Source organism: Gymnogyps californianus, chromosome 1 (assembly GCF_018139145.2).
Source record: "Gymnogyps californianus isolate 813 chromosome 1, ASM1813914v2, whole genome shotgun sequence".
Classification (NCBI taxonomy): Eukaryota; Metazoa; Chordata; class Aves; order Accipitriformes; family Cathartidae; genus Gymnogyps; species Gymnogyps californianus.
Genome location: NC_059471.1, coordinates 152,680,344 through 152,693,778, shown reverse-complemented (window position 1 = coordinate 152,693,778; position 13,435 = coordinate 152,680,344). Strand labels below are relative to the sequence as shown.

Genomic DNA, 13,435 nt, shown 5'->3' with positions numbered 1-13,435 from the left:
CTCCCAGTTTACTGCTGCCCGAGGGAAGAAGCGAGCCGAAATTCTCCTAATCCAGCAGCCGCTTACTGTGCTTATTTTAATACTTTAGCTTTACCCACTGGCCCTGTTTGCAAAATAAAATGGGAAGAAACGTAGGAAGTATTTCTCCTTGTTTCACCTCGAAATAAAAAAAAAAAAGAACTAAAAGGAGGTTTGGAAAAGTAACTCTAGGAAAGGCGTGAACGGGAAACACGGAACAATAACACTACCAGACATTATTTACCCTGTTCTTTGACGTGCGTGATACAAATTGACGTCAATCAATCCTTGCTTCTAAGATCTTGTAGCCAGAAGGCCAGATCCGTCAGTAAGGTCTGCACGGTTGTGCCTTTTGCCCCAGCCAGGGTCCAACGGCAGTGTCGGGCACCCACAGAGTGACTTTGTCGGGTGCTGAGGGTTAAAGGCAAGCTGCTTGAGGGGTTTAGTCTTAATGGCGAAGAGATGTGTTGTTTTCAAAGTAAATTAAAAAAAAAAGAAGAAGCAACCCTTACCATGAAAACTTTAATCCTGTTTTTTAAATAGGAAGCTATGACTGACTTACAGGCTGTATACCCTGTTTGCTTGGTTGTCATTAAAGAAGCTGTCACCTTTCATTTGCAAAAAGTTGTGAGCTGAAGGTCTTTAAATTTATAACTATACTTCACTCATCTGTCTTGTCAGGCAGAGGAATGTTTCCTTGTACTTCATCTGGCTTCTATCTAAAAAATGCCTGATGGCGAAAAATGCATACAATGCAGACATGGACGTACTCTGCTCAGAAAAACCAGATACACAAATTGCATAAACGAGTACACACAGCTGTGCAATGTGCAGCTACACATGCAAGTCCTTAGCTTGGCTGCTCTTATTTAAATAAGGTTTCTAAGCACTTTTAAAGTAACTTAATTTCTTTTTCTCTCAACAGAGAGCCTGGGAAAAGCTTTTTAAGCAATAGTTAATAAATGATACAGTGTCATGAACCTGAGATGGTGTCTCTAAACCAGACGTAAACCACTATGAAAACAAAGTTCCCATCTTCCTAACTCATCTTAACATCTCTGGAATATATTAACAGACCTGATAGATTTGGGGATAGTTGTCTTGGTTTGCTTTGTTTTTCTAAAGGTCAAGTATTTGAGCCCTTTGCATTTCTGAGACACCAAAACTTTAAAGCTTCAGGATCAGGAGTGGCAAATGACATGTCTGTTACATGTATTGTTCATACACAAAATGAACTTCTCTTCTTTCAAATGTATTCTTGTGCCCAACTCACTGTACGTTTTTTAGTCCCACTGCAAAACTCAGAAAGAATAAACGGAACTGGAATGTATTCCAAGTATTTATACATACATATGTATATGTATAATATATATGCGTATGTATATCTGTCTATCTATATCTTAAGTATATAATGTGAATCAAATGCCTATCATGCATTTAACATGTTGACTTTCCTGAAAAATACGTGTATGTATGCATGTGTATCCCAATGTGCTTTCTATATAGACTTGCTCAAAATTTGACTGTGCTCTGAGAAACATTTGAATTCTTGTATGTAGGGTACCTTTTAAAAATATGCACTCTTTTACATGCAAAAACCTCACTTTCTCTGAATTGTAACAGCTTTCTAGATACATTCACCAAGGGTCCCATATTGTTTGCAGTTGCACAGAAGACTATACAAAGATTTAGAAGGAGCAGGAGCAGGCCCCCGTGATATAACTGTCCTGTCTGTGGGAGTATTTCAGACTCTGTTCAGCAAGGTACTTAGCACATACCTAACCAGGGTATTCACATACATGCCTAAATTTAGCCAAGCACATAACCACTGGGTATGAAAAATCAGTGGTAGTAAAGGTCTTACCCAGTATCATCTGTGCACACCTATTTTCCACTGACTGTACTGGAAGCTTTGAAGCTGCAAGAAGTACTCTGTCAGGCAGCATAATTTCTCCTTAGAGTTTCAAATTAAAGGTGTCTGCTTAGCCTTCAGCATTACCTTTAAATGGAAAAACATCTCTTTGCCTCCTACCCCCATATTGTTTGCTGTTTCATGCCCTTTTCCCCCCTTTTTGAGGGTGTATTTCTTCTTTTTTATAATAGAAATTCAGGTCATCCTCAGATTTGAGGATTCCGCCGGCTGCCAAATGATTGAAGTTACGTACTACCTCAAGTGTTTTCAAGACGTTGTCAAACGTTGTTAATAGTTTTTCCAGCAGTAGTTTAACAACAGCTGCAACTTTTCCAGTTCATCAGTTGCTGAGCCTTTATAAATTAAAGATTATGCTGCCCTTAAAAATTTTGAACAACTAAAGCAGCCGTATCAAATTTCTGAACGCTCTTTAAGGATGGAAACGGAATGGTAGATGGTTCAGCCTTACCAAAGAAAAATGTCATTCAGAATCATATACCTTAATGACTGGTGTTTTTCAGCTCGCGTATGATGCAACACTTTGATTATTTTATGTACACTTTAGGAGTCTGTTAAACTTTATTCTGTTTATGAGTCCACTTGCCTCTGATCTTGGTCCATTTGGATTTTGATTGGCTTTTTAAATTCATTTGTGGTATTTCTGTTTCTTTAGTATAATCTCTGGACTAAAGTCTACTTTCCTGTACATCCTGTACATCCTTATTAGTTCCATTGTAAAAAATGAGGGCAGAATTGAGTAATACATCATACAAAACCAAATGGCCTGATGAACTGCTGTCTTTGTAGAGATTCCTTCTCTAACACGGAGTTTTATAAACACAGAGTGTTTATAAAAAACAGAGTTAAAACTTATGTGATTTCCAAATCAACAGCATCAGATACAAGACGGTTACAATCAGAGCCTTATTTGTTCTTCATGTTTCTTCATTTCTAAAATTCCTAGTAGTATTTTTTGTTAAACTTGCTTTTAGGAGTTTGTGGGAGTTTTCTATGCTTAGCCTTCTATTTTGCAGAATTCTGACCATGTTAACTGCTTCGTAGTGATTTTCTGTTTATATCTGTGTGGGAAAAGGAAGTAGAAAAAATTCCTTGTTGGGGACTTCCACTTTTTGTTGGTTTCATTAAATTCCTCACCTCTGCTTCCTGAACCAGAATAAATCTTGTTTCTTAAATTTGAGCACTTGTGTAAATGTACTGACCAGCACAAAGTAAAAAATGTCAGAAAAACTCCTTTGGGACCAGGCATGTGCTGGCAGAGTGATGAAGGAGCATGATCGAAAAGAAGGCTCTTTGATCTCTAGATGGACTGATTCAGTGAAGTTTTTGATATGCCATTCTTAAATGTCACCGTCTCAGTCCATCGTGAGTGGTGGAGTATCAAAAAGGATTAAAAGATGACAGTCCAGGAACACTTAGGAGTCTCTGTTGAGGATATAATCACCCACCTACCCTGAGCAAGAGTGGACAATGGACACTCAGCAGGTGGGTGCTCAGGATGCATGAAAATACCGCAGTCCTTAATAGACTTCTGTGTACAGGGTACAGCTACATTGATGCCTGCAGTGGGAGGTTTAAAGCCAAAATTTGGCTTTCATGGTAACCATTCAAATACAAAAGTGCTGAAAAAGACTCAGAACTGAGAGTTAACGCTACATGATTTAAGGGGAATTTGATACACCTAACTCCTTAATGGAGGATAATTGTCTCTTTCATATATCGTATATCTTAGAGATGCCTCTTGTCATTGTTGGTTTTGAAAGCCAAGCAAACAGGAGGTTGATCTGTCTGCAGCCATAGGCAGTGATTGCTGGGGAGGAATTTTGAAGGCCTTTGGAGATGTTGGGCCTGTCACGTCCAGGGGAACAAAGGGGCCTCGAGAAGAGCCTCTGTGAAGACAGATGGCATTTTTGCTCAGTCATCTGTAGTGTATCCCTCCTGAAAGTGTCTTAAAATTTTGTTGTAACTGTTGCGGTATCAGGTGATTTTTGTACAGCTTTTATTTTAGGCGTGGAGAAGAGTGAAGGGGTTTAGTTTTCCTCCTCCACCAACCACATCCAAAGCGTTCCTGAGCTGCTTTAGTTCATACTGACAGGGTAGAGAGGAGACTGTGATAAACGGTTCCACTCAATTGCCCACACATGGGTGTGTGCTGCTATCTGAGATGCCTGAGTTTTCCAAAATATCCTCATGGGTTGACAGACATGACGCAGGGCCTGTGGGAAACCCATCCTTTTCTTGTCTGGCTGCTGGAAATCAAGTGCGGTATCCTATGGCTTCTCAAATAGCATTTGTCCCCTATGGATGAGTAACTGAATCACGTGCATATTTTCTGAAGAGAGAGTTTTTGAGAGACTTAAGACACTGAGTCTCACAGTTAGAAAATATTAATCCTAACAGTAAATGAACCCATAATATAAATTTTTTTTAAAAAATCATTCATGGCTTTTTTTCCCTTTTTTTTTTTTTTTAAACCAGTGCACTGAGTGTATAAGGACTGCCTAATGATTTCTGAATATATGTAGTACTGAGCAAATCTGAGAGGTGGGAAAGACATGTAGGTTTTTGTAGTATGGTGAAAATAAGCTGAAGGAAGCCTCGCTGGCAGAGGCTGATCACCTATTCTGCATCTCATAACTGGATGGAAAGACACAGCATTTCAGTTACCACTTTTTCATTTAACACACTGGCTTTTGGCACAAGTAAACAGCACACAGTAAAAAGGCATACATTTTATGTCTACCTAATAAATCTACAGTTAAAATGCAGGCAAAATAATTTACTGATGTGGTAAGAGCAAGCAAGAGATACTGTAAATGCAAAGTGAAATTCCATAAGCTAACATATACTATGTTTATCTCTGAAAGAGAAAAATGTTTATGGATGGATAGTTTCACAGGGAGACTGAAGGTTAAAAAAAGAGGACTACTTGGAGAATACCGAGTGTTACAATTTCTGATTGACTGTATTTTGCTTTTGCAAAGAGGGAGCTGTTAGATATGTAGTTTATCCTCAACTAGTTCATGGGCAGCCTTGTTATTTTTAATTTATCCTCTTTTTTTTTTATTTGTTTAGTAAAGACAGGGAGTTTAGAGTTACCTAAAACATGCACAAATTACTTGCTCAAAGGATCTTTATGCCCTAAGTAGATAAATAACTGAGAGTAATTTCTTACTAAGTAAAGTAAGCTGGACAAAAAATACTAACTATAAAGAAACAGAAATGTATATGTATCTGTATTTAAAGACATTATATGAAAGTACTTTAATATGCAGCAATTAATAAAGTGAATCTTTAAAAAGCGGGCACAGGCGACAGGCTAAGATGGAGTCTTACTGGGCACCTGAAATAGTACATTCATATGGGAATTATATCACACAAATGAGAGATTTATATGAATTTGTAGATTTTGGATGTCAGTGTACATTGGCAGGATTTTTTTTGCAGTATAAAACAACAGTTTCCTCTTACTGCTTTCTCATGTACTTGGGTAATCCTTGGGCTATGGTAACCTTGTAATGTCACAAAGGAATTACTACAATCCAAATCATGAGTTTGACCAAGCTGCATCATTCCACTCTCATGATGCAAAGTTACCATGAATGTGTCTTAACAAATCACCTAATACATGTTTAAATCTGTCTTGCGTGGCCAAAATGAGAGATTTGGAAAGTATGATTAAATAAGCAAAATAACTGCAAAGTATGATTGAATTTGGCCTCAAATTATTGCAGTCTGCTATTACATTGTATTATACTATATTATATTATACTATACATAATTTGGACTTATCCAGGTAGCTACATACTAGTGAGAATCATTCATAAATTATTCTTATTACATGAGTCTCTTGTTTATTTTCATCGTTGTCGAGCCCTTTACTAACTACGGACATTAAGGATCAAAGATACAGGTGTACTGAAGTTCCTAGGGATACCCGTGTGCACCTAATGAAGCCCAGAGTCTAACTCCACGAACTGAAAGTCTCACCTATTCAGCACACATACCCCAGGTGCTTTCAAAAATCCCAACAGGCACTTGCCTGCATGGTTTTGGCACCTGAATTCCCACGGGCATGAGACTCCTACTATTTTTAGAAGTGGAGACTTCAGCAGTTTGACCAAGTTAATGATTGCTTCTTTAGATTTCTTTTCTGTAGTATCTCAGGTAATATCTGCTATTTTGAAAATTCATGGCCAATTAACTTCTTTATTGACCACTGTTATCTGTTCAGCCTAAACTTCTGCAGCACACCCTGGCCCCATTTATGACTGATTTGAGGTATATGGTGCTTTCAACTTCTGTTTCACCTCTTTAAACCTCTCTGTGCTATTTGTATTCCTATATGCTGATTCTCATAGTAACACAGGAATATCATAAATAATTATTTCAGCAGTATCTGTTGCTTTAAAAAAATATATTAATAGAAGCACTTTTTCTTTGAAAATGCATTGTATCAGTGAAAAAGAAGCAGCCTGAAGTTTTTGGTTGGTTGGTTGGTTTGTTTTTAGTTAAAAGAAGAATGCAGTTTTAATGAAAGAAATAATCACAATGCACTGTTCTATTTTCAAAGCTGGGTCATGGAAAAAAAGAGTCAAAGCAGATACACTGTGGATCTTCTACATTATTTGTAGGATTTGTGAACCGTTCAGGTGCAGATTTGAAGTGTCATTAAACGGCCCTATTTTACAGCATCCTATGCCACGTGCCTCCATAAGCCATAGAATTTGTCCGTGGACTCTTCATGCTCTTTGAGTGAAGCACTGAGAAGATTAATGAAGCATTACTTGCTCCAATATATTATCATTAAACTAGCACCTAAGGGAGAAGAAACATCAGCAGTTGAGGTAGACAACTATGAAATAAACAGTCTATACTCAGTGTATGCTATTTGTTTACAGTGGTACATTGTGAAAATTGCATCTCTAGGGTGCACAGTAACAGAGGTATACACATCAACCCATGTTTCTCATCTACAATCTGCAGCTGCAATATTTTAATTTCTTGTGTACTGTGCATGTTATAGTCAGCCTCTAATGTAAACCATGCATATATTCAAAGTGGTTACAGTGGAAAATAAGTGTTCTTAGCTGTTCAGTGATACCATTTCTCAGTACTTAATCATCTGTCATTATCTGGGATATTTAAAATATCAGCTTGCTTTCTTAAAACATTTTTCATTAAATAGCTGCATGAACAACAAGACTTCTAAAAGTTAAAAATATGTCTTAAGTAAAATAAATAGGAAACTGAAAAAATAGCTTGTATCCTCTGAAAGCTTTGCTTAGCCGTGTTTTGAATGTGATACGCCGAATGCAAACATATTTCCATCATTTCCCTGTCTGATTTTCAGCTTATATATATTAATGGCAGTGCATACTGGAACATTTCCCTAGTACTGTAAATTGTCCTTTATAACAATATCATGTTTTGTTAAAATCTTACTAATACTAGTCTTTGGTTACAGGCAGTTTGCACCGTGCATCCAGTGTTCCAGAGCGTGTCTATAACATGGGGATTACTGAAAGTGATTTTGCACCAAGAATTCCCTGTGGTTTCTCATATTACCAGTCAAACCAGGTGAGGAAAAGAAGACAACTAATAGAAATAAATTTATCACATGCATAGTTTATTCATTTTGTTACCACAAATAGTAGCATGTAGATGGTGTTTCAAGGTTTACTTGCTTGCTTGTTTGCTTTTTTAAAGCCTGATTTCTAGAAAATGAGGTTTTTACAACTGAGATCTGTTAACATTTTCCCCACTTCCAGTGACTTCTGAGCCCAGTGGCTAAATTCAACTCAGTCGTACAGACGGGCTTTTTGCAATCCTGTTGGTTTTGTGAGAATTGGCATCGGGGTAGGAAATGAAAAACAATATTAACACCCCACTAAGGCAAAGGCTGTGACAAGTCAGATCTTTGTCCATCCCACGAGGCAGCAGGTCAGTCAGCACATCTGTAGCTCAAAGCGGCTGGAGGCCGTGCTGCCGCTCACCCAGCTGAACAGTTGGAGGTTGCTAGAGGAAGTCCAGTGATCCGGCAGGGTAACGAATAGCATAGGTAGGAGCTGGGAATGTGGTGAAAGAGAGTAGGGAATTAAGCAGCACCACAGGAAAACAGATAGCTTTAGTTTCACGAGGACAGGTAGAGTGTTCCTTATCATTTAAAATAATCCTGTTGTAACCTGTTTTAGCATTACAAGAATTTCAGCAGTACAGTCCTTGCAATACGATGGTGTTTCTAAACTGTCTAATCATAAATTCACTTGTTATTTTGACCAACTTTTCTTGGGTTCATGGACTGAATGCTAAGATAAATAATTGATTTTCTGTAGGGTTTGTGACACAGCTTATAACTGGTATGAACCTATTTGAGGGAGCAACCATATGACTTGGAAATCAACACATAGTTCAATAGCAATGCATTACATCAGTAAACTGAAAGCAATTCAGCTTGAGAACAGAAATATTTATTTAATAAATAACTGTATGTGGAGGGGCCAATTCTTTCTTGATTTTAGATTACTCAAGCATGGCTTGTTGTCATTAAAGGAAATAGCCCAGCTTCTGGCCAGTTAATGAAGCAGCTCTGGCTCTGTATGGGGAGAGTTAGAACCATTTACTTAAATATATTTCCTTCTCTGTTCTCCTGTCCTCTGTTCTTATCTATCATCCAGACCATATTATTTCATGTGAATCCTTCCTTTCTAAAAGAGAGCAACAAGAGGAAAACTGGAGGTGACATAGGAACCACAAGAAAATACTACAGTTTTCCGGGGATGGGGGGTGGGGGGTCTGTTAAAAAAAAAAAGAGAGACTATTTGTCCTGTGTGAAAGCCAGAAAAAGCCACAAGGTCTAGTATTTCACAAAAGCATTAATTTCCTTATCCCCAAACAAAAGATAAAGATATCCTTGCATAGCTTCTGTAGAATAAACAGATATATCCAACAATCCTTGCCTCAGCCTACTAGTCTCAGCTACCTTTACTCCTTTTGTGAGTCAATTATCACCCTCAGTAACTCCTCAACAGTGAAATTAAGGGATTTCAGTCTGGCAACTATCTGCTAAGCACTGTCCCTTCAATTAATAACTTGTGTAAGCTTCTCATTTACTTTAAAAAATGACTTTAATATTACAAAACTTTAATACAACATGGAAATGGAATATATGGGGCTTTGGTTTATGGCTGGATGCCACTATGCTTACTGATTTTAAAAAAATTGGGCCATGACTCTTCTATTTCAAGGCTAGATAGTCTCCCAAGTTGATTTAGTTCTGGAAGGTCTTGAATAGAGTATGATGGCCAATTTAGAGCATAAGAAAAAGGTAGAAAAATTAGAGAGGCCCCAAATGACACCTAAACAGTAAGAATCTTGAAGACGCATGCTACAAAGAAAGGTTGAAGGAAGTGGGTTTGTTGAGTTTAGAAAAGAGAAAATTATAAAGCAAGATGATGATCCATTACTGTCCGTGCCCATTAGGGACAGGAAAAGAAAAATCATCTTAAATTGCGACTGTAGAATTAGGCAAACCATTGAGATGGTGAAATGCTCATTTTGGTTTCCTTGGAATGTTACATAATCTCCTTCATTTTTGAGAGGTTAGACAAACAGGGAAGGGGCTATCTCTTCTTACTAGATCCTACCACAAAGTGAACGAGAGGGCTAAATAACCTTATATTAATAAGGTTAATAGCAATATGCAGACACTTTAACATAAAATTTTAATATCTAACTGATTAATTTTCTTCTGTCTATTGGACAGCCTTGAATTTAATTTTAGTAGCAGATGTGGGTGTTAATCTCCAAGGAGTTTCAAACTGAAACTAAAATCTCCATTAATAAGCAGACTGTTCGCTACCAGACATAATTGATTTATGCACCTATTTTGAGTTAATGACAGAAGAGTAGATGCTTAGACTTTGACTCCTGATGTTTAGACCTTCATTAGGCAGATAGAAAGAAGTGTTGCAGAATCCCATTTAATACGCAATTTTGGTGATGCTCACATTTTGGTTTCTGATTCTGATAGCAGACCTTAGAATTTTTATCTTTACTTTTTTGGTTTGGTTTCTTTGCTATTAATCCTAAATGCTGTGGTCTTAGTGTGACTCCTGTTCTTTTATGCACCCTTGAACAGGTGGCCTCACCATCCTCTTATACAAATGGCTGGGGGACGAGGATTACTTACAAGACAATGGAAGAGAGAGCTCAAAGGCAGCCTCTGAAGAGACTAGAGGTTTCACCTCAACGAAGTCCTGAAAGATTGTCATATGTGTCCAATGATTTTCACTATGACGGAGGGATTTCAACTGGATTCTCCATGAGGCATGGAGATAGCAGGAGATCCAGCGGAACTGTCCCACCAAGATATGCTCGGTCTGAGATCGTTGGTTACACTCTTCGTGATTCAGTGAACAGGGGACGCTCCTTTAAGAGACACTCCCACATGGGGGCTATTAATGATGCCATCCTTGATGGTGTCTACCCCAGCCCTACTGTACCTCTGTACCATCAAGCAGGCAACAGTCGCAGTATGACCAACCTTTTGGAGAAAGAGAACTACCTGGCCTCAGGCAGTGCGATGGGACAAGTGAGATCACCAATTGCTTCCCGTTTGGGGTCTCAGAACAGGCAATCTTTAAGGCCCAGCTGGTACCAAACTACTTTCAGAAGCACACAGACCAGGAGGGAAGCTTCCCAGCCAGCTTCAATAACCAGTGTCGCTGCAGAAACAGATGGGAAGAGGATGCCATTGACAGCTGCTGTGGCAGCAGGAGGGAGAAATGGTTTCCTGCAGAGTGAACAAGTCACCATCAGTGGATCTCAGCTAGGGTAAGCACAATGCAGGATCCGCTTTAGTTCTGGGGTGTCACAGGTGAAAGGAACCTGTTTAAAAAGAGAAAGTAAACTGACAACTTATGGTTCAGCAGCCAACACAGTGTATGAAATGTCAGTGCAGAGGATGCAGAAAGTAGATTTGCTTTTAAAAATCCACTTCCAGTGCAACAGAGGAAAGGCAGAAAAGATGTATGTGTATGTACATACTGCAGGCCCCACACCTCCTGCTCAGGTTTGGGACCCCCTTTTGCCAAGAGTTAATCAATTTTATAAGGAGACATGAAGTAGTCACTGAGTAGTTTACAACTTAAGTCACAATATGCAGTAAGGTATTGGCAAATTTTGTGCTCGTAAGAGACCAGATGATTTCAGCACTGGTTCTCACAAGAATAGGTCAGAAATCTACCAGTGAAGCAGTTTTTGGCAGATTGACAATTTCCAGTTAAAAATCCTTCATGGTTTCAAGGAAACTTTAGTTTCTATAAACTTCAGTTAAAACACAGGCAGAAGTTTCTCTTAGCTCTGTAGCACCATCCATCCCTAGAACAAATATAAACTGCTCTGAATCTAAGGACCTCAGAGCTTCTCACTACTGTGAGATCCTACATGCTCTGAGGACACTACCTTAATTTGAAGCCCTGTTAGCTCAATGGCAGAAATTCCCAAAGCTGCCCCCAGACTTCAGGAAAATTGTTTAAAATCTTAGAAGCTTCCCCCCCCACCCCCACCCCCCAATTACTTTTTTTTCCCCCTGAAATTCCCTACCAGAGAAGATTTCAGAATGTCTAAAATCGGTTCCATTTTCAAAAGAGAAAATTTATCAGTTCTGAAATTCCCCTCAGGAGTGAATATTTTTTTCATTTTAGAATAATTCTTCATGTTTCCAGAGCTCTTAAGGTTCAATGGGCAGAATAAACCACTCGATAAACAGGAGATGGTTACTTGCACTGTTTACTGTGGTTTCTGTTGTTGTTTCATAATCCAAATAGGATCCCAAGGTTTCTTATGTAAGTTAATCATGGTATAATTTACAACAATGTTATTAAGAAATGTCTTTTTTTCCATAACTGTGTAGCTGTTAAGTTCATTTTTCTGAAGGCCACCTTTCTTCTTTTTCTAAATTTGCTACTGTGTGAGATGAGACATCATCTGATATCACTGCTACGTACAGATCAGGTATTTTCTGTCATCAACTACATGTTGTGTGTTATGACTAGGTTTACAAACATATACAGTCATGTGCCCACATCTGATCTAGATCGAAATTTTCACCTCTGGGTTATGTAGGAGTTAAGAGATCTGGTATTAATGATGTGACTCTTAAGTATTCAGTCTTTACAGCAAGTCCAGAAAAAACAGCTGAGAGCTCACAACAGCTGAAGATTTGGGAGTAGTAATGTTGAAAATAGGTACCTGGGAGGACTTTGTAAAGGTCCTGAATTTTACCTTTGTATATGTAAGACAATTTACAAACAGGCATGTATCCCATTGACTTAATCATTTACTTAACTTCAAGCACATTCTTGAGTGCATTTCTGAGCCACAACCAGCAATTTTGATATTTAGTTTTGTGTAGGAGCAATTTTGGTTCTTCTTTTGCAGGTGCAGACACTGGAGTCTGGTTGTCTGCCTGCACAAATATCAACCAAAGTGTGTTTCATACCTGCAGATGTAAACATCTATCTTCAGTCATTGTGCAAGTGGCTTGCTTGAGACCATGCTGAACTCAGGTGGAAGATTTGTGACCTAATGGAAATCTTTTTGACAGCATAATTCCTTAAGTGCCAGTTTTTAAGTTCAGCTTTTGCTGGAAATTACAGAGGAAAACAATTGGAAGTGCTGTGAAAGCCTCTAAAGTTCCTTTTGCAGATGTTTATAGATTTCATTTGTCTCAGTACTTCTATTTAATTTACTTGTACATATCTTGTTTAGATTTTCAAATATCCTAGGTTCTACTTTAGTGGTTTAGTTGCTGACAAACTTCTTGATGGCCTTGTCCTGGGGGACGCAGCGGGCGCAGTTGGTGCAGCAGATGGGCTGGACATGGCCGCGGCCCTTCTTGGCCCTTTCATAGCTAGGTTTTTGGGGGAGTGAGGGGCTCTTTATTCTACCCAAAGTTTAAAAAAAGTCTCTGTAAAATATAATAGCTTATATTAGTGAAGCAGCTGGTGAAAAGCAGCATGTAAGATACAATTCCACAAGAGATTTGCACCACTAGATTCTTAAATGATGAGGAAGAAACTATAGCCATTTTAGCTGACTGAAGTCAGTATGTTACACATGCTGATGTAATAATGTGTGTATGGTATCCACATACATTATTACCATTTTCAGACACCTAAAATGCACATTTAATAACTCCTTTTGTAATTCTCGCCACTGGAAGGGCTTGATGCAGAAGTCCTATTCTGGTTGTAGTACATTCCGGTTCATCCACATCTAGCTACTGCACAGTTTAATGTAGAATTAAGTATTTAAAACATAATAGACAACATTTTGCTTTGGGGTATACACTGCTGTCAAATCAGAGATATTTCACTGAAGTCCATCGTTCCACCAGTAGTACAATAATTTCTTCTGACAAGACTTCTCAGTTTAAGAAGTTAGTAGAGACTTTCACATTTCTTGTCGTTTCCCATTTTCTTT

At 38.4% G+C, this 13,435-nt stretch overlaps 1 protein-coding gene across 3 annotated transcripts in view; it reads left to right on the top strand.

Annotated features, from left to right (window-relative positions):
* The window catches only part of PKP2 (plakophilin 2), a 46,349-nt gene that overhangs the window by 564 nt on the left and 32,350 nt on the right, over positions 1 to 13,435 (top strand). For 2 of the 3 annotated variants that reach the window (XM_050906486.1, XM_050906477.1), the window contains exons 2-4: positions 7,416 to 7,483; positions 8,010 to 8,044; positions 10,079 to 10,783. In XM_050906486.1, coding sequence (XP_050762443.1) covers positions 7,416 to 7,483; positions 8,010 to 8,044; positions 10,079 to 10,783 — 808 coding nt within the window. Of the gene's footprint in view, positions 1 to 7,415; positions 7,529 to 8,009; positions 8,045 to 10,078; positions 10,784 to 13,435 lie in introns of all 3 variants that reach the window. The other variant, XM_050906470.1, reaches the window with a different exon arrangement.